We start from the raw sequence: 26779 nt of genomic DNA on the forward strand, positions 1-26779 counted from the left end.
GGAGATAAACGACCGCAAGCAAATCTTTTCTGTTGGCTGTAATAAATGATTAGTACTTGGGACACCGAGCACTCGCTCGGTCCTTTAGAAAATATTGACTAGAAATAGTAATATTATTTTTTGGGCTTTTTCATATTACTCTTTAGGCGGGGTTCTACAATTTCTTTTTCTAATCGTACATCTCTCTCCTTTTTATCTTATCTACCAATTTTTTATTTCAATGCTACATGCTGATTTCACAATGTCGCAACGTTTCCTTCTCTTTCAGAGCAAATTCTGCTGCTTGAAAATTAAACTAATTTTGACATGATTTCTTGGGGTCCTACACCAGAAGTGGGGGACAACGTTGATATGATTTTATTTCAGCAAGTATACTTAACACCATGTGATCAATTAATACCATAATTAATTTAAATCTGTAAGATTAAGTAAGGTGTTTAGTTAGTAGATTCTTTATTTTTCACTGTATGTATTGTACAATATTCATACATATAGACGCGACTACACATATGGACATGTCTATATGTAGATATAATATTTATATAAATCGAAGAATGAGTTGGGATCTATGAAGGCGTTAGATTTTTGAGCATGTTAGAAACAGATTTTAGCCTGTATGTCTTAATGCCATGCGGGTGTAACAAATCAAGAACAACATCAGGCTTATACCTTTCAAGATTAATAGCAAATGTGAGAGCGCAGAAAATGGATCGATGGAACAGATTTAGTTATTTCATTAAATACTGTAATTTTTCAAAGTATTTCAAAAAAGTGACGAAATAACGGGAGATGATGGTTTGATCAAAAGATTTCATGTGTTGCTGATTGCACCTTCTTTCGGTCATAAAATTAATGTTAAAGAGTTTAAAGGTTATGCTGAATGTACCGTAGTTTCGTACGTCAGTCTACTATAATATATTCATAGTACATGTCTGTCACTGCGCATAAAATATTGGTCCACTGTACACAGATAATTGGACATTTTCTTGTGTCAACTGCAGCTCCTTGCAGTTCAAAAGAAGCCAAGAGGTAAAAAATGAAGATGGTCGAAGATTTCATGACCTACACACCCAGAAATGTAGCTTCAAAAATGTCTACGAATAGAGCTATAATTGAGCTATAATTAACAACGATATGAATAGAGCTAAATTAACAACTTATATTAATTACACCAAAACCACTTATAATTAAATATCGATGAGTGCCAAATGAAGACCCCACCAGATTAATTTGGGAAGTATTAGAACCGCTGAATATCTCACGAAATGCTGCCTCGTAAGTGAAGAAAATCAAAGTGCTAATAATTAAAATGTTGTGAACTCTACAGACGAGTCGATGATGATTTAAACAAAGGGTTTATTATTTTTTTTCAAAAATTTCGAAGTACAAGCAAACAAAAACAAAAAAAGGTTACTTCTGTTAAATAGTTGTTCATTGTGCATTCACAGACGAATGCTTCAGACTAGTGCCAGTATTTAACGAACTGCTGGATACATAACGAGTCAATGTCCATCTTGAAATATTGTCGAGAAATCGAATCTTCGCTAATTCCACTCTCTTAGTTATTAATTTTTCCCATCCAGATATGGAATTCGACACACTGTGCGTCGTCTATTTCCAGATTTAGGGTGGCTAGAATGGCCTGCACTTTTCGCAGTTCATATCCTCACGGGTCGCTGTGTCCACGTTAGAAATGTTATTTTCACGATTTTGTTGTTATATGGTAAATTCAGTTCTGATAAGTTTTTGATTTCTTAGTCGATACTTTATTTTTCCTTCAGAATGCAATCGGTTCTTTTCTTAATATATTGAAACTCCAATGGCCTGCAGAATCTTCTAGCGTTATGTTTGTTACAGATTTGCATAGAATTATTATCAAAACCATACCTGCGTATGATTTCACTTTCGATTACATCGTGATTGTTACTCGATATTACATTTTCAATTATCTCCGCTTACAATAATGCAATTCTTTTTACTGTACCATCAAAAAGATTTTACAATTGAATTAGAGCAATTGTTATTGCTCGGTAATAGCCTATAGCAGTAATTTCAGGCGATCAATAATTTTTTTCAATTCTACGACAGCATCGTATTTAGGGTGTATATTACAAAGTTTTCTTTTTGTGTTCATATAGATTATTGTCTTACACCAAATGGAATTGGTTCTTCAGTATTGAGGATAACAGTTTCTTCATTTTCTTTACATGTTTGGGACTTTCCACTGTTTCGCTTAAAGCAACAGCTAAATTTTAGCTACCTCCTATGATGAGCCATCATATTATACTTATTTTCCTGTAACACCAGACAACACAATTCTTAACTCATTTCCTCCAAAAGTACTGATGCTTGCCATCTTTGTGATCTCGGTGACATGTTTTGAATGACAAAAGATCACGTCCTATAGAGATGTTGAAGCCTCGGTTAGTATATTATTCAACGTTAGTATATTATTCAACAAAAAAAATGTTCTTCTAGTTATCCAAATAATTAATGTTCTTCCAATCAGTGTTTCGATTTAATTGCTTTCATTGTTGGATAAGAAGATCTGGCACATACTACTGTAACGGTCCCATTTCGTGGAAAATAATTAAAAATAGCTATAAATAATAAAAATACAAATAAAATGTATAAATAGTTTGTGAAAGGACCTTTGAAAAATAAAATAAATATACGAAATAAATTAAGCAAAAGCGAATGTTTCGGCGAGCGCACATGCTCAATAGGTCAACGCATGCGCGACCGACTGACTATCCGAGAAAGTACAACAGAACTGCAGGAGCACCTGCAGGTGCAGAGAGAGTCTGAGAATCTCGCACGACAACTCCTCGTTTGAGCGACTCTACAGGGTAGACTCAAGACTACTCCGGGTTTGGACTTTAACCCCGTATGAGGGACCCGAGCGAGATCAGCCTGCGCGTAGGGAACAGAGAACGCTCCGGACTTGAGCTTTAACCAGCTCCTCGTCTGAGCGACTCTGAGAGTAGGGTATAGAGACCGCTCCGGGTCCGATCTCCAACCAGCTCCTCGTTTGAGCTACTCTAGGAGTAGGCTAGCGGCTGTAGATAGATAAGAGAGTATAGATAGAGTAGTTTTAATCAAATATATATTGTAATTATCACTAGCTCTAGTTTGTTAAATAAATTGTTATATTGTTGTTATGCAGAGAAGGATTTAGTCCTGTGAATTTCAATTCTTAGCCACGCGGACGAGCCCATCCCTTCTCCTCTTATCTATACGAGCTGTTCTGGTGGAAAGCCGCACTTCCACTATTTAAACGCAGTGACTTCTCTCGGTAGAGATGTTACGCTTACCTGCTGTTTCTAGAATCATATCGTCACGGTCAAAAAGCAATCTGTGTAACAGTCAAGCTTAAAAATTCTTTTCAGCACATAAATCTCCATCACGTGCAATATGAGATGAGAGATCTAAAGATTTGTAACTTTTTGGCATTTAACATTATGAAAATTGCAGAATGTAATGTGCGAAAAATAAAAAGATAGGGCTATTCAAGTGTCTAGGAGAAATGAATTTAAACAAACAATTGCGTAGGAAGATTGAAAGGAGAAGTTCAAAAAAAGGTAAAAAGTCCAATAGTAGCAGTTGAAGATAAGACTGAAATTAAAGAAATAAAAATATTTAAGAGTTCGATAATACGATGCATTTTTCAATGCGTTTTATGTACTACTTTTTCCTCGGCTTTTTCCCCGGATGATTGCTTATATTGTTTCCCTTTGATGAATCTGTAAATACCATCGTGTGTGTGTGTTTTATTGTAACGATCGATATGTTTTTGTGTGCGCGTAAGTTTTCTTTTTCATTTCTCAAGATATGCTTTCGTTGCCGAATTTTTTATTGAAGCGGTAAATTAATGAGAGGTTATTCGGGTTTTGTATTAATCTATCACTGTTCGAGTATGTGAATGCTTCAAGTGGTGAGAGCCCAGGTATTCATGCGCTTTTCATAGTAGAGAGGGTAATGATAAACGGTGCTGTGTATTAAACTATTATTTCGCCCAATGATTTCTGCTCAATTGTAAATGGAAGAGGTCGATGAGTGTTTGAGCACGCATTACGATGAGGCTTATTTGCGGTTGATAAGCCAACGAAGAGCGTAAATCTTCGTCACGAACCTTTTCGCCACCGTTGCAACGTGCGCCCTAATACGTGTTACAGCAATAGGGAAGTAGGTAGATATAATTGAAATTGACACGATTTCTTATCAAACAACAATTATATTTAACTTAAAATGAATTGGCAAAAATTGAGTGTTTTTCGTGTTTTCTGATGTGTATGAATCTGAATTTCTATTAAGCTCTTGAGTGATGGAGTTAGAATGTTTCGTAGTAAATTCTTGTGGAGAAGTGGTCAAGGGTGTGGCAATTAGATGAGACGTTATTGGTGGAAAATCTGTAAATTTGCTTTTTTTCTGGGAACTGGGAGGAGACGAGAAGGCGCGAAGAGTGAGACTAATGGTTGTAGGTCGGCGGCGACTGGTAAGTGGAGCAGACAATAAAACAATAAAACGGCCAGATATATGGTATATGCAATTTGAAGGGTCACTACGGAGACTTAGTTTTTAAACTTATGATGAGGCGACATCCTGTTGCTTTACCAGATTATTGCTGCTACGTGTCGGTTAGAGTGAAATTAGGAATTTGGTACCCAGATGTTTCGTTGAGTGAATTATGACAAGTGTCTGAATAAAGTATTGACGCTTACATTAAACAATATAAGTGCGGATCGGACGTATGAGTTTTGCCCTTTATGCTTTTCCATCAATTTCGATCTACGTATCAATGTGTAAATGAAAAATCAAATGTGTGAATTATATTTTTATGTAGAATTTTCAAGATATATGGTTTGGAGAGTATAGACTCGCATTTATCCATATCAATTTTTGTTTCCGTGCGAGTAAATAATTTTGCACTTTGCCAAATAGAAACTGGCGTTGCAGTAAATTACTGTGTCGCCCACGAATAAGTAATTGCTTCCTGATTACAGTCTCTATTTAGCTTAAACATATTTTACCAGGTCACATAGAGATATGTTAAATAAAACTTGTGTTTTGCGTATGCCCATAGTTTGTTGCCATGCCCTACACACAAACATACTACTTAACCTTAAAATAAGGAACTTCTAAGATGCTTAAGACCTTTTTCAAGTTTTAATAATTGTGTTTCTTCGTCTTACGATGCATTTTAAGTTGATGGTTTTGTACTTGACGTTATATAATGCCGGTAGGTCGTGTACCAGGCAAAATAAGACACATGGATTCGATAATCTACATTTTGTACGAGAGATATGGGAAATATTTTTTGGGAGTGGAAGATACTTCTCGATTAGGGGATTGCCTCATGGGTGAATCGTGTGACACGTTGGGTAATCCGTGTGTTCCAAATTGATCTCTGCACGTAATAACGTTACGTATAATATTTATACGTAATAACGTATAAATCGAAGGAGCGTCTTGACTTTAATAATAGAATGCAAAAATTAAAGATACCACATGGTTTTTTTTAACAATACCACCAGTTGGCATTTTATTTTAGCAGTTTATTAAACTGTTTTTTTTTTATCACAACTGATACAGTTACATGTAAGTGGACGGTTAGGTACTTCTATAAACATTCTCTATAACGGGCGAACCTTTATGGGCTACGAAAGTTTTCCAACGGCAAAATCGGTTTCGAATCCATGTTAAACTGGACTATCGTGGAGTCGGCCCAGTACAATTCATGTGTGACACCGAGTTGTAAGGTTCTTTTGGCCTAATCTGCTAGCGAGGCTAGTAAGAGGGCGCCCGACAATTCCAGCCGTGGTAGGGTAATCGTCTTCAACGGCGCTACGCGTGTTTTCGTACACAATAGTCGCTAGGATAGGTCGCACCGTTTTATCTTATTTTACATCGAGCTGCCATAGTTCTTGCATAATTGGCTTGGCCTTGGCTATTACGGGCCCGATAAGGTCAAGTGGGTCAAAGAGTGCTGCGATTTGAGACAGGATTATGCGTTTTGTGATTTTACTTGTCGGGCACTCCTTGATATCTCTGAATTCAACACGATTGCTGGTTTTTTGTTGCTCGGGATCCAGCTCTTTGGGGTCGTTGCTCGCCCATTTCTGTAAGGGAAAACCGCCTTGCGTTAGGATCCTGGTTAAAGAGTTTCGCACTTTTATGGTCTGCTCGATGGTTTCGCATTCGAAATCGTGACCGCAGTGCCATACGTAACTTCAGTACATTTTTTTGATATTGGCAGATAGTACGAATCTAAGTTGTCCAAATTTAATGAGGATAGTGACTAAGTTGTCGTGCATGGTAGGCCCTACTACTTGTTTATTATTCGGCGATAGTACCGATGACGTTTTAGCTGAACGATTGAATACAACGTGATATATTTTTTTTGTGCTATCTGTGGTTTTGAAAACCGCGTGGCGGTGACATTTTTGAACTTGCTTGCATTACTCCCTTAGTTGATTGACCCTTCGTTACTAAAAACGACAGTCGGGGGAATCCGAATCTTCGTGCCGCTTAACGGAACTTTCGACATAGTGTTGGTGATTTTTTACATCATTGGGCAGCATATTTACGCCTTGAATGTTTCGCATCTCCGTTCAACCGTTTTCAACCGTTTTCACCGCATTCAACCGTTAAATGAGTCCTTGAATTTACGAAATTAGTTGTTCTGCCTAAACCGCCGACCTCTGTTTCGGTGGGTACGCATAGAATCTGGAATTAGTGCTGCACAAGTTCTGCGTTTCAAAGTGAGACTACGCTCTTAGGTCTAACAACATATGACACCGATATTGTAAGCAAACTTTCTTTTACGCAAAATAGTTTATCGATATAAAGTATTAGTATTACATAGAAGGGGAATACGATTTTAAAAACATAAATAAAAACAATGTGAAAGCAAAAAATATATCTGACGCTTTTTAACTCTATTTTTTATTTGACCACGATTTGTTGATTCTTAACGCGGTTAACGCTAGTTACAATTACAGTTGCTTTTCAATATCACATTTTATTAGGAGTAGTTATAGATTTTCATTTTAGTAGAGGTGAATTCAAACGGCAGTTACAAACGCGACGCTGAATCATATAGTTCTATTCTATTAAATACTGGTTAGCAGATTGATAAAACTTGAATCCTTTTTTAGGATTGACGACGCTTTCGAAGCATTATTTTTCGTTGGCTCAGAATATTTAAGTGGACGTTGTTGCTGTCGAACCATCCGATATGTCTTCAAATTAACGCGGCTAAAGTGCTGTTCGTCTTTGGTTGATATAGCGGTGGAGAATTTAAATAAGTGTCTGCAACTGTTGCAATTATAATCGTTATGTTTCAAAGCTAAACATTTATCCGCCGTGTTTCTTTTCCACTGATATAGATTTGGAATATATCCAACATCTTAGATCTTTCTGAATTTGTCACAGTGGTCTATGTTTCGTTACATTAAAATGTACTTTTTATTCGTGCCATCGATGTCGTTGGAAAAAGTTAATTACTTTATCCTCGGAAAATATTGAAAGCTTAAAACGGTTCCTCAAAAATGGCTTGATTGTTGTGCATACCACAAACCATGCTAGCTATTTATAGCGGAAGGTTTTCTACTGTATCGTGTCGCTAGCCCCTAGGATATTAATGCCATAAGATAGAATTCGATGCGGAAAATTTACTTAAGACCGTAATCGTAGATAATACTGTTTTATCACTGTTTAGAATATCTTATGTTTCATAAAATAATTTTACATCGACGGCGACCAAAATATTTTCACTTAATAACACATAGGGCGATAGTTATTGACCTTGTAACGTGGCAGCGTTACGCGCGTGACGCGTTTCGGTTCGTGAGGTTGTCCTGACCGGCCTCAGACCGACCTGGACCGAAAACGCTCGAGTTTGAGAATCGAATAGTCGCTTGTTGATTCGGAAGCGAATTGCCGATCAGTATCATTTTGAATATTGTTGGAGTATCATTTTGAGTATTGTTTGAGAATCGCCTACAAGTAAACCACGAGTACCAGAGAGTTAGCAGCGAGAATTATTAGCGAGAGCAGTGTGAGAGCAAGATAGAGTTTTGGAGGAACTCTTTGGTGGATCGTGGAGTTTGGAAAGATTTTACAAGGCTAGCTGTCGAGTATGCAGCGTAATCAGTGAGCAAGTCCGCAGCCATATTTCTCTGACGTTCTGTGAGAACGTGTGTGTATCCTAGAACGAGAGGTCCGCGATGGTGGTGAGCGAGTACCCTTGCGGTTCAACGCTCTGTACTTGTTTGAAATTGCATGGTTTATATACTATCTTGAGATATATTTCCCTTTTGCATCCGTTATCATTTCCCGTTCACCGTGCATCGTTGTACGTTCGCGCGCGCCGCCCCCCCCCCCCCCCTCCCTCTAAGTAGCGATAAGTGTAAGGTAAGTCCGACCTGTGGTTTCGAGTCCTTCGCGGTTGATTATTGTCAGATGATTGTTTAAATTAAACGTTGCTGAGCGCTAGACTCGCATTACTGTATCTAAGCTTTCGCCTATACCAGTAGATACTATTGGCATGAACACACTGTAAAGAATCACGCACGTCAGATGTTCTGCGCGGCGGTGCTTGGAAAAACCCTTCCTTCACCAATTACGGATCATCAATAGAGTAAACCGTCCTATACCGGAGGCAATTCTAGCACTTATATCCCGGTGGGGCGTCGACAGCGGGGGACACGTGTAGGTGGGGTCACTCAGTCTCCTGCGAGTTCAGGTAGCTTACGTCTGACAGTTAGAGCGAGGCTCGCGTTATCTTTGCGGCTGTGTTTATATTTTCTATCGTTTATCAGATTTATCTTCATGTGTTGTACTGTTTCGTTCATGTGCTCTATTTTCCTAGCGTGCATAACCTGCTTAGCAAATTCCGCGAAATATCTGTAGTTTTCTTAGAGGATTTGTTTTTTCAAAATACACGGTCACTTTTGCTTCTTTTTTCCAGCGAGTCAATTAGGGTTTTATGATTGTTTGTGTAAAGTTTATAGTCATATATTATGTAATTTACGGAGTTCGGAGTGCTGTATGAACATGTATCTGTAAGAGCTGTGCAGTGTTCTTTCTGCTTGTTCCTGTTCTTTCCGTGTTCTGTTAGCAGTTGTGATATGTGAAAGCTGGGTTGAATTCAGGTGTAGCTGAGTCAGGTCATAATATTTTCAAAGTATTCGTAGGTGATTCTACCGTTATCTATCTGATTTCCTTTGTGATTGCTATGTTCCATATCTGTTATTCTTAGCTGTGTTCTGTAATTTATGATGAGTTGGTTGTAATTTAAGGGGTTTCCTGTAGTTGATTGCAGAAGGTTTTTATTGTAATGGTACTGACCCATTCTTTTGGATATTACTAGTTCTATTGCGGGTGATGCTGTTAAAATTAAGAGTGCGTCCGTCGACGAAACGATTTTGTAGGTTTTAGTTGTAGATGTAGATATTTTCTATGCTAAACGTTTAATTTATTTTCACAGCCTGCCGCGGTATATGTCATGACTGGTAAAACTACTTCTTGTATATTGTCATCATATTTGTACTGTTTATACCCCAATGTACTCTTGCGATGTGCGGCAGTTGATTAAGTATTATTTTGCATTTACTGGTGATGTGTTTTACACGTGGTGTAATGTTTAGTTTAGTGCCGAAATGTATTCCGAATTATTTTATTTCTTGTACCATTTTAATGGATGTCTGGTTTATTTTAACAACTGGAAGTCTCTTAATTTCCAGGAATGCTTCTAGTAAAATTATTGTGTCTTGTTTTTGAAAAGTTGCAGCTTTTGCCTTTTTACAACATTTCGTGAGTACGTCTATAGTTTGGTTTGCTTTAAGTTATATGTTTTTACATGAGTTTCCGCTAATGATTACTATGATGAGTAATGTCAGCGTATCTTCTTCTGTTCGATCGAGTCACCCCCCTCATTTTGCGAACCCCCCATGGTTATTTGTGGTTTCATGTAGCCCCCTAGCCCGTTGGAATACCAAGGTCATATAGAGTAAAAATCGTTGCGTTTGGGAACTCCCGACTTTGAGATTCCCATAAAATTACATTAATGCAACCTTTATTGCGTTACGACACTACTCTGATAAGTAGCCGACGCTTAACCCCATAAATTTTTCTTGGGAGAACCAGTAAAGCGGAGTTCTTGCCAGTTGCGCAATCTCGCATAATTATTAGAAAAAACCTTACTATCTCGGTTTACAACATTTTTAAAGTTTTGATAGCTTTCCAGCGAGAATAGTTTATGCAGTCGTGACATTTAGCGATGACTATGTTGTAGTGGTTTTGCTATAGTTACATCACTTAAAAAAAAAAACTTTTTTATTTTACGTAACGTATCCCACTTAGATATAGAAATTTTTTATCAATTTTCATTTATTTGGTGGCGATCCAACTTACTTCTTGTATTATAGTGGTGAAATTTATTACTGCTGATTCAATTTGTTCAAATGTCTTTAAAATTATAATATACCGCGGTTTAAGTTACCTTTTAGACATTTTTTAAACTGAGTTTCCTTAAGTGCTATTGTTGTATAGATGATTTGTTTCGTTTGTGCCCATTGGTTTGGAGGAATAAATAATAAAAATCAGAAGGAGATCCTAAGTAAGATTTAAGCGGATTTGTGCTGCAACATCTAAACTGATGTTTGTTTAATTCATTAATAATTGTAAACTTTAGTAAGTCCGGAGTTTTTTCTTAAGCCGATGACCGGTATGTCGGTTCAACAGTTGATGTTATTAGAAGGGATAATAATAAAGTTGAGTCTATGTATCGTAACTGGATCTTAACTTGGGGAACACGGGAGGGGGGCTAATCAATTGTATACAGAATAGTTTAATCGTCGTTTTAATGCTACTCGGGCTCGCACTGCGATACAACTGATAACCGGGGGTGGAAATTGCATCTACTCGATCAATTATAATCGTTCGCGTTTTCACGGTGACAAGGTTGCTTTCCGGGTTATACGGGGGAGGTGCAGGTTATGTAGTACAAGGATGGGTAGAGCAACGGAGAATCGAAAAGCTACCGTGGAGAACTTCGAAGCTACGGTAGATCAAGCGGGGTTCGGCAATACGGTGTAGTGCCGTGATGGAATCTCGCTGGTCTTGAAAAAGGACATTCGAAACTTCGAAGGGCTCAGCGTCTGCATAAGTAGCTAGCGATAGGGAAATGGGGTAAGGGTTGCGGGATACTGAACATCACGGTTTCCTGTTCGATTGCCTCGACGCGAAACTGGCCAAAAAGGGTCACGGGACTAACGATAATCGCGCAATAAACGCAACAAGCGATTTAAGATGCGCCCGGCGGACGCTACAATTTTTGCACGCAACGGTTACATAACTCGATGGTCGGCGCACATGGCTGCCGCTATCGTTATTAATTATAATATATAAAGAAGGGCAATAGATGGAAATAAGGAACGGAGACGCTTTTGCCGATCAGGACTCATTCTTTTGCTGGATCTGCCTCACAAGATGATTCTAGTCTCGTCTTCTCTCTTCTCTTTCTCTCTCTTAAACTCTCTTTAGACTTTCGAATTTTGCTCGGCTCGTACTATCGCTCGCTAGGTCGCTCTCTAAGTGGTCCTGTGACTTCCTCGATCTTCTTGGGGGAGTCCTTAGTGGGATGGGCTGTGCTTTTTGGGCACTGTTCGAGGCATCGATCGATGGATCTTGGCGATTGTTTCTCTCCGGAGGCGACTGGTGACACTCAGGTCTTCCTAATTGCTCCTCTGTAGTGCGCTTTTCGCGCTCCCGTTTCGCGGTTCACCTGCAGAACCGTTGGGCTGATCATTCTTCTCTACGGGTTGCGAGGGAGTTGATGATCCTACCACACCCTATGGAATGCTCTTCGCCTCCGTCAGGGACGTACCGTTTTTCTTGGATTGGAACTTCACCGGATGGGACCGCTACGAGGCCAACCCCTCCGGGGTCTTTAGATGAAGAGTACGATCTGGACTTCAAGTCGTTACTGCTTTACTTCTATCCACCATCGAGCCTCCTTCCGCTGCCTTGACGCACAGCCTCCGCGAGTGTGGATCTTCCTCCATTCTCTTTGTCGATCGCTTTCTCATTTGTATTTAGGGTAGGGAGACGGGGCAAGAAAGAGGGATTCTATAGGATTTCCTAATGTTGCACTCCGTGCGCGGGTGGTGACCGTCGAGCTGGAGTGACAAGGGTCTTGTGACGTCACTACGTCACAGTATATTACAAAGAAAGATAAATTTTGTACGAGAACCACTTACAATTTTGATTATCCTCGCCACGTCGCATAGTGTACCGGATGGCCAATCTAGGTGGATATTACAGAAGTATTAATAACTTCTGTACTAGTTGCATTATCCAATTTAAAATTTGTATTAAACCGTTTTCAGGGTCGTTGAATCTAAATCTAGAATAGTCTACGTTGTGCGGATTAAGGGAAGGGATAGGGAAGCGTAGAATAATCGAGGACAAGAAAAATCTCGTGAAATGAGCAAAGTTTCAATTTCTCTTTCAATTTCTCAATATTTCAAGACGAACATTGGTTCGTTATGTTTTTAGCAATTTGTTAAACACTAGCTCCTTTTTGAAAATTCCGTCAATGAGTACGCGGTTAGAAAACCGTCTAGGGGTCAAGAAATTTGAAGTGATTATACTTCGGAATAAATGTAAATTGTAGAGAGTGTTTAATGTGCAGAGTGATTCACTACTCGTGTGACAAATTTTTACAGCCGATACTACACCTCAAATGCAATGAAAAAGTTCAGGGAAGAGCAATAAATTTTCTATTATAACAGTCCCCATTTTACCCTGAAACTCCAAAACAGGTAGAGTAGTAAAAGTTTAAACTTATCTCAGGGGGCAAAATTTGTAAACTACGATCTAAACCGCGAGTTTTCAATCGTATGTGCACCGGTCAACAAGTTGTCCACATTAAAATTATTAACAATTCTGTAACTTGTTACAAGGATTTCCGCTTGTGGATTCCGTCCCATACCATAAACTGCACATTGTTCATCAAGTGCATCAACTCCACCCTTAGTCAAGCTGTAGTATATGTATAATGATTTTGGGCTTATTGGAATTAGTTTTAGGATCAGTACATTTAGAATAATGGATAGAACTAACTAGCAAAACTGTTTTCTCTTTGTTAGGAGCGCATGGCACCCACGTGATATTTCTCGTGAAACCATATAAACTCGATTTCGTAGATCTAGTTTTGTTAGGTAGAAATTCTGCTGGGATCTCTTCTTCATTCTTTTTTAGAGTTGTAACATAAGATATTCACTCTTTTGGCAATAGATGCATATCATCGATTAATATAAACCAATTATTAGCTGTATGTGTCATCAGTTTGATGCCATATTTATAAAGATTGTTTGGTATATATATATATCAATCGTTGCACATTCCCCTATGCGGTAAAGTTCTTTGCAATTTTTTACAAAAGATTCCAATATTTTACAGGGTGTTCGGTAACTAGTGATACAACCGAAAAGGAGATGATTCTAGATGAAAAAATAAGTCGAAAACATAGAATAACAATTTTTCATTTGAGGCTCGATTCTCGAGAAAATTGACTTTGAATTTTCCCCGGGTACGGGTAGACTTGATCACGTCTTCTCCTTAGAGCGGATTTCACTATAAATCGTTGTCTCGATGGGACACGTAAATTAGGAACACGTAATGGAATAGAATGTTTGTAGCAAAGTTTATTATTACAAAAATTGCTGAAAGCATTGCCCATCCTGCCGAAAACATAATTCTGCTCTTCTAATTAAATTTCTATGAACGCTGTATAAGGTGTCCGGTTGTTTTAATGTATAAAAGGCTGCAGTAGTATTTTTTTTCGATTACTCGCAACTTGTGATTTCTTCAGAATACACAATTGATTTAATATGACTCCATAAGTAAAAATCAAGCGGAGTTAAGCTTAGGAGAGCGTGGTGGCCAAGCTATTGTAAAAATAGCCTTTTAGTCACGAACGTGCAATCAAAACGAAGCCTTAGAAAACTCCACGTTTTATTGTTCGGTGTACCCGTATTCAAGTGCACCTGTACCTGGGCAAAAATCCAAAGTCGATCTTCTCGAAAACAAAGCCTCAAATGAAGAATAGTTATTCTATACTTTCAACTTATTTTTTCACCTAGAATCACCCCCTTATCGGTTGTACCACCAGTTACCGAACACCCTGTATAAATGAAATGGGTGCTGAAGGATCAAGACATTTCGCAAAAAAAGGAAGCAACCTTTAAAAGCAACTTATCCAATTAAGACCAGACTAAATTAATCTAATGCAGAATTTCTGATAAAATATTGTTATCTGTACGTAAATTTCACATTTCTTCTGGAAAGTGTTTTTCGTTTTAGTATATTAGGTTCAACTGTCCATAGAACCTTATTATTCCTGAACGTGCGTGTGGTTTTATCTCTCTCAGATCCATACTCGTCACTAAATGCACTTTCTTCATCACTATGTTTAGTTCTATATTTTCTTCAATATCTCTAGCATCACCTACATTTTGCTTCTCAACTGAACCTGACTCATCATCACTTTCTATTGTATCACAATCAGAATTTATGTCAATTGCAACGTTATAACCGTCGAAGCATTTCGTAACTGTTCCTTCGTCATCGTTGGTTGGTCTTATTCGTTGGGATGTTCTAGGATGTGGGTTTATTATAGAATAGCCTATTAATTTCTATAATAGATATTATGTGATAAAAATTAAAATATAACGCACTTACTACTGACTTATAGAATCCACTGAGTAAAATAATTTGTGGCACATCTTGGTTATATCAGCGCTCAAAACGATACGATGTTGTTGAAGCCGAACAAGAATTAAGACCAGATGACTGAACATCATTCGTTCATGTTCCTGTAGAAGTTTCCGCACATCCTTCAAAAATCCGGTGGTGTTGCGGTTAAACGTTTGTATGAAATATTACTCGCACGAGAATTCATAACATTGGAATAACGAGAATTCATACATTGGAATAATATTTTTTACATCGTATTTACATATTAGCCGAGAATAGTGCAATCTTTTTATCAAGCTAACATTATTATAATATACTCTTTCTAAAAATTAACTATTTACAACGATAGATCCCGCTGTAGATAGTGCGAAAATCTCGCAAACGACAAGTCCATCTTTCTTCTACTTGCACCATGCAGGGAAACTATCTACTAGCTTACGAATTGTTCATACACATCCGTAACTATCATTCCTCCCATTCCTCCAGGTTAGAACATGAGATGATATTTCCAGAACTATCCAGAATACCAACATACAATGAACCTAGGGATGTATGTCTATGATTGTTTTCTTTTTCCCCCTGTCTTTCCCACTAACAAGCTGCATTGGTTTCAGCAATGAATTCCTATGACCTATAAATATCAATATATTCTAACCCTGTAGGCACTAGATACCCTAACTTATACTTTGTGCTACCTTTTTCGTTTGTCGTACCGATCACTAAAAAGTTAAAATTAAGAAATTTTTTACAAATTTTAATTTCTGTTACCAAGTTCCCCTTTAACAAAACTTATAAAATTTTTGTATATATTTTATGCCTAACTATAAGGGCAGATCTTCTTTTGTCAGATTTGGCCTTCGCTTGTTTTACTTGCTCATCTAACCTCACAGATTTACGATTCGTTTTCCGACACAAATCAGCGTGATTTCCGCGTACTTTCCTTATACGAGTGAAAAAGTGGTAAGAACGCAGCAACTGCTGCTAGAAATATTAATCCTACATTTGATAATGATACAATCAATGATCATACGTTTCGTTGATGGTATTGAGACGTGTGGGTTAAATAAACGTGCAACGCACAGTTTCTGCACTCAATTTTTAATAAACATATCACGACAGCCAACAACGAGATAATAATCGCGATTGAAAAATGAGAATAACAATAACGATAACAAAGTCTGTGACTGTGTGACTGATTGACTATTAACTGATAACTGACGTTCTTTTAAAAACGCATACGAAAGGGGATCGAAAAGCTACGATGGAAAGGGATGGATGGAAAATTAGGACACATCGAACACGACTGGATAACGCTCAATCGCGATGGAAACTTTAGGTACAATTGAAGGGTTCGAAGGATTCTTAGGGACGGACACTATCCAGACGGATGTCGCAGTTAGCGTGTTGATAGCGCGCGAACTTGGTCAAGACAAGATTCACGCTGGACCGTGGGAATCTATTGCAAGATTTGGGAAGAATTTTAACTTATCTAAGAACTTTGCCATAGTATCAAAAATTTGAAACCGGAGATGAAAGCCTTGAAACTGAACTTCGTAAAAGGCCAGAGCAGGGCATTATTGACGAGTAGTTGAAATCTGTTAGTTTAACCGGCAACCTTTTGGTTACCGATTCAAAATCATAGTTAACCATTTTTCATAGCATTATGACATGCGATAAAAAATGGATCCTATACGACAATAGAAGACGTACTGCCCAATAATTAGACGTGGGTGGATCACCACGATACATGCCGAAGTCAGCTTTATATCCGAAAAAGACGATATTTACAGTTTGGTAGTCAATGGCTGGTGCGATTCATTACAAGTTTTTGAGAAACCATAACAGTCAAAAGGTACTAAAAAAGAGCGGTACAAAAGATTAACATGTTTAATTTTGAAACTTTATCTCATTCTTCGTATTTGCCGGATCTACCATCGACGGATTTTCACTTTCTGTGTAATCAAGCAAATGCTGGAGACATCATTACAAAATGTTTTAACGACAATTTGGCGGCAAGAAATGCATCAGATGCCATCGGTGAGGTAACAGCTGCCCTAGCATTTTACGAATTAGAAGCCGTTACGTCATGATATGCGTTTTTAAAATTTTCCCAAAATTGTAGCGTTTCCGCTACTAACATTATACAATCTTATAAATCTTGAAACTCAATCAATGTCGCATTTCTATTAAACCGTTCCTGAATGGCATCAATGTCTATAGTCTGTCCATGAGTGCCTCACAGAAGCTTATGAATCTTGTTAAATGGTTTAACGCGACCGCGCTTCTCATTCAATTTACGAAGATTGTCTTTACCCAATACTACCATTGTGTAATGCAAAGAATCAAGAAACAAATGAAGTTAACTGGAAATTATGGAGGGATCGCTTGGTCGATCCACAAAGCTTCATTCAACATCATAAGATAATGGCCGAAATAGAACTCGTGCCACCATAACGTCAATTCAAGTTCCGGAATTGTAGATACACGAACACCGATAGTTTTATAGTCTCTGGATTCACAGTTTCAGGTTTCGCAGTCTCAGGATCTGCTGCCTCTGGCACTCTAATTTCGGGCTGTCCTTCAGCATCCTTGTCCCGGTCCATTGATTTTTTCACCTTCCTTACATTGCTGTATTAATAACACTTTACATTCTTCTCATTCTATTGCTACGCTCGATCAATTGACCAATTTCCACCTTTCCAACTCCCTGCTTCCTTTGTTTCCCTTCTTTTTTTGTCTCGATGAGGTGGCACATATTCATGAAACCTACGTGGAGTGGTGTTATACATTTTTTCCTAACAAATAATATACGACGATGAAATTTGTCGTGCGATTGTTGTAACTTTTGAACATAAGTAACACTTTATTTTTTTTTTTTTTAACATGTGGATATCTTCATGGATACTCGAAACTGAGGAGGCTTGTTTCAGACTTTTACCGAATAAAATCCTGCGATGACCTTCGTCTGCGCTGGTGGAAAGAGCCTGTATACTTTTTCAAACGCTTTCAGTCTATTTCGGCGCGAGAAATCTGCCGGAAACTCGAAGCAAAATATTTGTTTTGGTTGCACATGGAATTTCTCATGGAGGATCAGTTCTCCAGTAACAATGAAAAACGCTCATTGTTTCCGTAATTGTGGCGCCCACAGTCAGAGTTTATTGCATACAATTCTATGCGGTCGCTTCTACAGATTCTCCTGTAACGTGATGAGTTCGTCGTAGGCGCGTGTTTTTGCTCTTTTGTTGGTGAGCTGCAGTTCTTCCTAAGTTTTCTTGTATGGCACGTGAGAGCTGCAGTGCGCTCGACGGATTGCCGTTCCGTCGGCGCGCGGATACGTATGTCGCTATTTGTATGTCTGTCAGACCGGGTGGGGTGTGCGATACCACCTGTGCGTCTCGTCGACTCACGTCGGTGAGCTTTGCTCGTTAAGCATGACTCGCGCCGCGATCGTAATTTCCTCTTTTTTGGCCATGCTCTTGTTTCTGGGCAGTGCTGGATTCTTCACCTCTTACTTTGCGACTACTTCCTTTTTGATGTCTTCAAGTCTCTTTTTCGACATGTGAACTCTTCTTTTAAGGGGCTTTGAATCGCGGTTGGTGGTTGCCGTACTAGCGTATCTTTCGTAGGGGGAAGATTGCTGTCTACGTTTCTCTATAGCATCTCGAACTTGTTAACTAGCGTTCTCAGCTTCTCCATGGTGATTTGGAGATCGCGACCGTCTCTTGAGTTTTCATCTCTCTTCTCTTCTCAGAAGGTCCACTTGCTTCTTTTTAGTCCACCTATCTCCGAAGTGGTCGACGCTGCTGCGAGGTTCGCTGCCTGCTCGTTCGAACGAGTTTAGTTTGGCAGGTGCCGACGCGCAGTTTCTTGCTCGCTCTTTTTATCGTCGACCGACACAGTGCATGTAGCACCACGTATCGTGCTGTTTGTTGGCGATGGCTGTAAACGCTGCTTTGTTCGTTAATTTAATAAAGAGAGAGCTGAGTTTGTGTTATAGTGGACTGCATATTTTTCTTGCGGTTCCAAATGTGATATGTTCGCTCTTCCAATAATTGCGAACTCTAACTTCTGATTATTATGTGAATACTAGTAGCTTGTTATGATGTTTGTTAGTCTAACAGATGTGTACAACAAGTATTTGGGTTACTTGTTGAATTCTATTCTACTGTATATTGCCCGTCAAACGTTATGAATTTTGATGAAGGGCACGGATAGCAAAATTGATTGGATGTATAAAAGCTTTGGAGAAATGGAAAATTGAACGCCCCCGAACCATCGGTCATCCGCAAGTAGTAAGTGCACTCTCGGATACCGTACACGGGAATTCCGTGTGTCACAACCTTCGACCGTAGCATGTAATAAACCCAAGAAACGTCTCGACTTAAACAATGAAACAATGATACAAAAGTGTCGAAAGTGAAAATGCAACTGTCTTATTAGAGCTATTGCTCCATGTAGTGAAAGAATAACGCTATGCTCTTGACTCAAAGTAACGACTTCTTAGATATTATTGCTGCTCCATGTGAGGCGTACGGTTATTATGTACTTAATTAAATGCAAAAACTGACAGTAGAGTCGGTTCGGTTTTGTCCTCTTTTATGCTGCTATTTTCTGTGTTTGAAGATTAGTACGTTCGGTTATAAAGACCGAACAGTGAAGCCGTCTGTCACCAATTCTTTAAACACGAGGATCCACGTTGATCCATTAATTAATCGCAGTAACGGGTAAGTTTGTTCACCGGAAGCAACGAACAAGTAAGCCTGCGTATCTTTTTAGACCTCCCCCCCCCCCCCCCCCCCTCACTCTCTCACTCTCTCTCTTGAACACTTGCGTTTTCGCACTTTAATTTGTGTAATTGTATGTATTATATGACATGTATAACGTTTAGTTCATCGTGTCGGACTTGCCTTTGCCGTCTTCTCCTCGCTGGTTCCGAAGAATTCTGAAAATTTACATACAGTTATCTTCTTGCAGTGTTCCCCTATGGAGAACGCATGGCGGCGCTCTCTCCGCTTTTCCTTTCTGTTGTTTTTTCAGATTGTTTTCTGTCGCTGTATTCAAGAATTTTACTCCCTGAATGGTCGAAATGGCAAGCCTGACACGAAGTAACTCAGCTAAGGCTATGTCACTTTCTGGAAAGATTTCCGCACAAACACTCGATATCGATAACTGCGTTCGCGTTTGTAAGGTAATAATACCAATAGTTAACCAGTTAAGAGAAATCTCCTACGGGAACAATGGTAAACTACCAACACTAGTAATAGACCCGCTGTTCCTTACTAGCTGACTACTTATACTAAAAGAAAGGTTAAAACATTAATATTGGGAATCAGTTTAGTATCACTTAGTTTTAACAATTATTAGCACAATTCATAATTAAAGAATAAAACAAGAAATAAAACAAGTCAATTCCAGAATATTATTTCAGCAATATGAGCAATATTATTTCAGCTGAATATATATTCAGCAATTTACTTGGGAATAGAGTAGACGTTGCAAATTCTGCTTGATTTCGTCCGCTTATTGATATAAGGAAGTAGAGCCTTCCATTCGTACGCCAGCACATCAGGCTTCTCTGGTCACAGCCTTATGGCTGTGGAATTATTTCCTCGAACATTTTCGTGGCTGAAATAACTGCTTTAGTTTTAGTTGCACGAAGAATTTTTCCAGGGAAATATTTCCCTCATAAATATGACGTGTTTGTACACAAATTTTCCAACAGGTAGTCAGGCAGATCATTCATTTTTGTTCAACAGTTCGTTTTCTTCGTTGACCTCTTCGTTCCCTTCACTTTCTATAACAAAATCAAATTGGAAAAGAGAATTGGAATTTCAATTCTCAGAAGAATATTTTAAAACTTTTTTGCTCTTTGAAATTCTAGTTGACGTGTCCTGTTTTGTTTAGCTTTTAACTTTCTCTCTTTCCTTTGCCTTTTTGCTGCGTGCTCTTCTTTTAATCGCTCCATCTCTTCTTTGTTCTTTATTTTATTCAGAAAATATTCTTAACAAAGTTTCTTGGAAGCAATAAAAAGCATTCTTTCTTCTCCCATTTTCTTTATGTTTATTCTTTCTTTTTCTATGTGTTGATAATAAAAATGTTTTTTACATGGACTCGAAACATTATATGAAGTACCAGCAATTGGCGTTACACATGATGTGGTTGTAGTTTGAAGTACGAGACATAGTAACTTGGGTAGTTAGGTTGTTTTGAAGTTTGCTTAAAAGAATTGTTAACATTGTTTAGCAACAGTGATGGATTCATGACATGTTGCCAAGTTGTATTGTTTTTGTCCTTCTGAGTCGGCACTGCTGAAATAACGTCATCATTTAAGGATTCTTCAGGTGGAGTGGTTTTATCAAGAGCAAGGTTACTGGAATTGTATCTACGTTGGCAGGGTCCTCAGCTTGAGTATTATTATCGAGAAGCAACACTGTTCGATTTTTGTTGTCGATTATAGATTCGTTAGCTCGATTTCGGTTATCTTTCATAGCACGATTCCCAGTTCACTGTTCTGTTGAGCATTGAAATGTGCTAAGTTATTCAGATTCAATGTTTTCATTTAAAAATCAGGGACCTTTTCTCAAATACTCTATTTGCGGCAAATGTGCTTCCGTACTTTCACTTTCGGTAGGTCGTCCACGTTTTACGCTAGTTATAAGTTCTTCGATCGTAACTAGGAAATCAGCTGTAGCTATTTCTTATCATGGATCCCATTCTTTCCAATTTAATTTAAAATTGGAAAAGTCCCTTTCAACGGCTGCCTTCATTGTCCCTTCAGAATAATGTCTAAAGGAATCGTTGGTAGGTAGCATCTTTTGATTAATAATGAAATAATTTTTGAAATAAGTAATTAAGTAAAAGAATTTTAATTTTTCGGCGGTGTTTATGATGTCACACACATGGATCTCTCAAAACATTGAACACTGGTTAATGATTAACGGCGGATGCAGTCAATAGTTGACCGTGTGATTATGCATTAGAACGCAGTGTGCTACAAAGTTTATAATTATATTTTATATTCCTAACAGAGTTATATATAAAACGTAAATAAATTTGAATGATCACGTCTGCGAGCTTCTGAAAATTGCTAGAATAACAATATTCTGAAAATTGTTAGTATAATAATATTCAGAATTTGATCCCTAAATAAATTACTGTGGTCAGAATAACAAAAACCATGCATTTATCACTTATAAAATGTGGTGAGAATTTTACATAAACCGTACATCCATTCTTAACAGAAGTGCCAAGCAAATAGAAATATAACGACATACTAATTACCTTAATCAAACGTTTGTTGTTAATAAGCATACTTCACTTTACGTTCATAATTGTTTTAAAATTCAACTGACAGATGTTATGGCATCTGAAATTCATTTTCATCAAAAATGCACAACTTAGAAAAACCTTATTTTTGTTATGTTTTCTGAAAATTGGTCATTTACTGGTACCTTTACCTTTACCTTATTTAACTTTTCTCCGTATCGATAAGGAGTTGGTTTTATTATTTTTGTTGCGTCGCACGAAAAGTTGATCTCGTTCTAAATATTTGGTGTTGAAGTTTTTTGGGAGTCCGGTCCTCAACTCTCTTCACTGTGCAGAGCGTGAATTCCGATTGGTTTTTGTCGAAACGATGCGCATTGCCAATCAACAGTAAAAGGGTGAAAAGGAACTTGCACGACCGTGATAGCCTTCCGTGCACATATTGGCCTGACCTTGAAAAAATACCCATCGAGGACACAAAAATAAACTTTCTAAAATTCATAGTTGAAAAAGTCGATACGAAGTGAACTAAAGCGTCTGATCCTCAAAAATAGCCTTTTGTCAGGAGCGTGTCCTTCGAGAGCCTTACGTTTTCTGTTCCTTTGCGACGGACCCCATAAAGAGAGTCTAAGATTTGGCTGATTATTAAAAAGCGAAGGTAAATAGTTTACGTCAAATTAAAATAAATAGATTCTAGTTAGCGATTGTTTTGATATTTAGTTAAAGTTATAGAAATTTGCGAGTTTAGTGTTTTACGAACTCATTCAAAAATTCAGAAAGCTATGTGCAGAAAGAACTATCGTCATCATTAAAATGCTTACAAAAAAGTTAACCTTTTTTTATGCCAGAGCATTTCACATAGGACCCTCATGATTAATGTCGATAGGTTAATATTCTATTTACCGACATACGTAACCCCTTCTAACGTATGCATACTCCTCGCCTATCAGGGTAATCTTACTTCATGTAGCTTTATCTTCTTCCTGCCTCACTTACTTTATCACCATCAAATAGCATCATTTCATTATTTATTAGGAGTACAAGTAAGTTTTAAACGGTCTACAAGAGAGGATTTTACTAGTATTAAATCGTATCGGACCATAACCTAACCACCTTCATGTTAAAGTATCATTATTAGATTTTACTTTTTAGTACGTCTTATTTTGTTGAAGTGTAAACAACATAGTTTTTTGAATTTTAAATATGTCGAATATTGTGCCAACGAAATGCAATTTGCGGGAAGCTTTACTTTTCTACTTCGATTAGAAGAAGAAAGCAGCTGAAGATTATCGATGTTGTGCGAGGCGTATAAGAACTATGCTCCATTAATTTCAACTTGTGAGCACTGGTTCAAAATTGGTGTTTTTTGCACGGTGGACAAGGGACATGAAGAAAGAGCTCAACCAGCAATTTTATTATGCCTGAAAGCTATAAGAATAGTCCAAAAGCAAGGAAATCCGATGTTGTACGAATTAAAGGAGATCTTTTACTAGCGAACAACTGCTCGAAAAGCAAAGATGGAATTATTACGACAATCTAACATTAACGGTGAAACCAAATATTTATGGATCAAAGCTTATGCTCTATACTTGGTGAAACGACAAAATGAAATCAAATGAAACGACAAAGTGATTTTGCAGCGCTATAATGTTCGACCATATGTTGCAGTGCCAGTTACGAAGTACTTGAAAACACTCAAATGGGATATTCTACTCATCCTGCCCTATTATCAAAGATTATATTTTATGTATCTGTCGTTGTTTCAATGCTGAATTTATATGCTTCCAAAAAATGAGATAAGTAATGGCTAGCAATGAACAAAATTTCGAGTAATCAATTTGTTACCATCTTTGCATAATAAAGCTCCAATTTTCATAAAAAATCCTTTACGACTTACTTGTACACCCGATAATTTAGAACTTTTCTCACACATAATTATCTTGAAAGAATTTTTCAATATTTTATCAGTTAGCACTAGTTCCAAGATTGAATTATAGGTACTTAAAGCAATGAATGTGTTCAAATGATGATAAACAAAGTTCTAGATATTAGATAAATTTGTCTATAAAAACCCCCATGATAGTATTTTTCTAGTAACTAATTGACGTGTAATAGTGAGAGTATGACGAGCAAGGCTGTGACACAGGCGTACCAACGATCCAAGTTTATGCATATAATTCCAAATAATTGACATTGACTCAGATCGGGCATATTCAAGTAAGCCTTCCTCCCATGTGCCACAAATATTATCCAAAGTATACGTTTCATGGAGAAACCGAAATTTTGGTTAAAAATCTTATACTAGAAATGGAAAGATAAAGGCGCGAAACTGTGTACGAAGAAATAAAGTGTGTACTCCTAAATAATAATGGATTTTTCAATCTTCAAACAGAAACTCGTACATATAACATTTTTAAGTTAATGCTTCACGGAATGAGTGTTTAAATCAGCACAACTTGTTAAAGTACAATAGTAACAAAAGTAGTATAAAATGGAAAATACGGATAAGATATTTGTGCGCAGAGGTCTTACTTAACTGTATCATCTGATATATATGTCGCTTGTTCTTTATGATATCGAGAAATGTTTCGGTTAGCAATCGAACAGTTCAGAGGTGGACATAAAATATAATTGGATGTATTTTGTTTTTTGATAGTTTTTTTAATATCGAATTAATTAAATTACGGGCTGCTCGAAATTATTTAACTTCGATCTGAAACTTGACCTGATCTTCTAATATTATACAAAACAAGTGAGACAGGTGAAATGACAAAGCCAGGTAGTCCACTGCTATGTATATCTAAAGTAGGGAGATGATTAATCAGAATGTATATGTTAATGCATTTGTATTGTATAAGGTTTATTTTTTGTGCAGAAAACCGTGCTGAAAAGTATTAGCGAGGAAAATCCAAATTTCACCGCCGAGGCCTACATTAGTTTAGCGCTGATCTATGCCGTTTTTGCCACGTGCAACTGGTTAGCACCGTCGTACATCTCTTTAGCAGGGCCAACGATCGCTATATTTACCGGCGCTTGCTGCTACGTCCTTTTCATAGGATCTTTCCTCTGGCCGCAAAACGCTCTACTTTATGCTGCCTCGTGCGTCCTAGGTCTTGGAGCTGCTTTAATATGGACAGGACACGGACAATATTTAACGGAGTGTAGCGACGCAGATACAATGTCCAGAAATGCTGGAATATTCTGGGCAATTTTTCAAACTTCGATGTTCGCTGGTAACCTCTTCGTTTACTTTATGTTCACCGATGCTAAGATAAACGCGCCGAAAAGAAAACTTGTCTTCGGTGTGCTGACTGCATTAGCAATCCTTGGTACTATCATATTGGCTACTTTAAGAAGAGTGTCGCAAAGGCTAGTTTTAGGCGAAGCTGAAGGTGTTTCAAGTGCGGACAAAGAACTTCGAATACCAGAACCTGCAAAAGAGAAACCACTGTTAGCAGCTTGGCACGCTTTCGTAGATGCATTCTCTCTCTTCATCACGCCAAGAATGCTTTTGTTATCTCTGACATTTGTATATACCGGCTTGGTATTGACATTTTATTCCGGTGTCTACTCATCGAGCATTGGATTTACTAAAGCGATTGGGGATTCACGTAAACGTTTAGTTGGCCTTTCTGGGATTTTTATCGGAATAGGAGAAGTGATCGGTGGAGCTCTTTTTGGTATCTTTGCTTCAAAGGTGTCTCGTATTTGTGGCGTGTGGTCGGTCATGATTACCGGATTTGGCGTGCACTTATTCGCCTTCGTTACTATTTTTTTAAATTTGCCAACTGATTCACCTTTCAGTGATACAGATAATATAGGATACATTAACCCCTCGCCAATTTTAGCGATGCTCGGTAGTCTCGCTCTGGGTTTTGGCGATGCTTGTTTTAACACTCAAGTCTACTCCTTATTAGGTACACTTTTTGTACAGAATAGTGCATCAGCTTTTGCACTATTTAAATTCTGTCAGTCGGTCGCAGCCGCGGTAAGTTTTGCTTACAGTAGTGCTTTGAACCTACATATACAATTACTTGTTTTAACAATAGCAATTATTATTGGTACCACTGCATTTTGTTTCGTCGAATATGTTACGAGGAGAGAAAAAGAAAATGCACACTCGGAAAGCGATCTGACACAGGATTAACTAAAATTAGAACGATGTTTAGCAGGATAAATTCATTATTCTATTCCTTGTGGGAAAAGTTACTTACATGGTACATCGTTTTGTCAAAAACGGGTAATGTGCAGAGTTAACAACGCGTGCGCGTAATTTGGTTGCCTTCAATCAATTTACTTACTTTTTTATGCTAACAATAGCCGAGGATAGAACCAATTCATTAACTTGCAATATCGTAATTCTTACAACGGTTTTGGGAACACATGGTTTTGAAGTATCATGCGAATAATGAAATAATTATGATGGAGAAATTTATAAAAAAAAATCTATTTTAACAACTCGCGTATTAGTATTCGTATATTGCACATAAAAATATATAATATAATGTAAATGTATAATGTGTATATTGCCCATAAAGATATAATGTAAATATATAATGTGATATTCTTGACTATAACGTTACAAAATCATTTCTTATCGATAACTTTTTGAAGTATGAAATTCCGCAAATTGTCTATAAATCTTAAGGTTTTTCATACTCTTCAATATTATGTGTAACGTGCACACTCGAGTTAACTCGTGCTGCGCAAAATTCTATACTACTGTAATGTACCAGTCTCATCGATTTTGGCG

The 26779-nt window shown here is 37.8% G+C and overlaps 1 protein-coding gene across 1 annotated transcript in view; it reads left to right on the top strand.

The window, feature by feature from the left end:
• Window positions 1-26191, top strand: part of LOC143427103 (UNC93-like protein MFSD11) — a 34128-nt gene extending 7937 nt beyond the window's left edge. The window contains exon 2 of the mRNA XM_076901002.1: window positions 24902-26191. Within this exon, the coding sequence (XP_076757117.1) occupies window positions 24902-26173 (1272 nt within the window). The 3' untranslated portion in view covers window positions 26174-26191. The remainder of the gene's footprint in view (window positions 1-24901) is intronic.
• Window positions 26192-26779: the final 588 nt, after the last annotated feature.

The sequence above is a fragment of the Xylocopa sonorina genome, chromosome 9 (assembly GCF_050948175.1).
Source record: "Xylocopa sonorina isolate GNS202 chromosome 9, iyXylSono1_principal, whole genome shotgun sequence".
Lineage (NCBI taxonomy): Eukaryota > Metazoa > Arthropoda > Insecta > Hymenoptera > Apidae > Xylocopa > Xylocopa sonorina.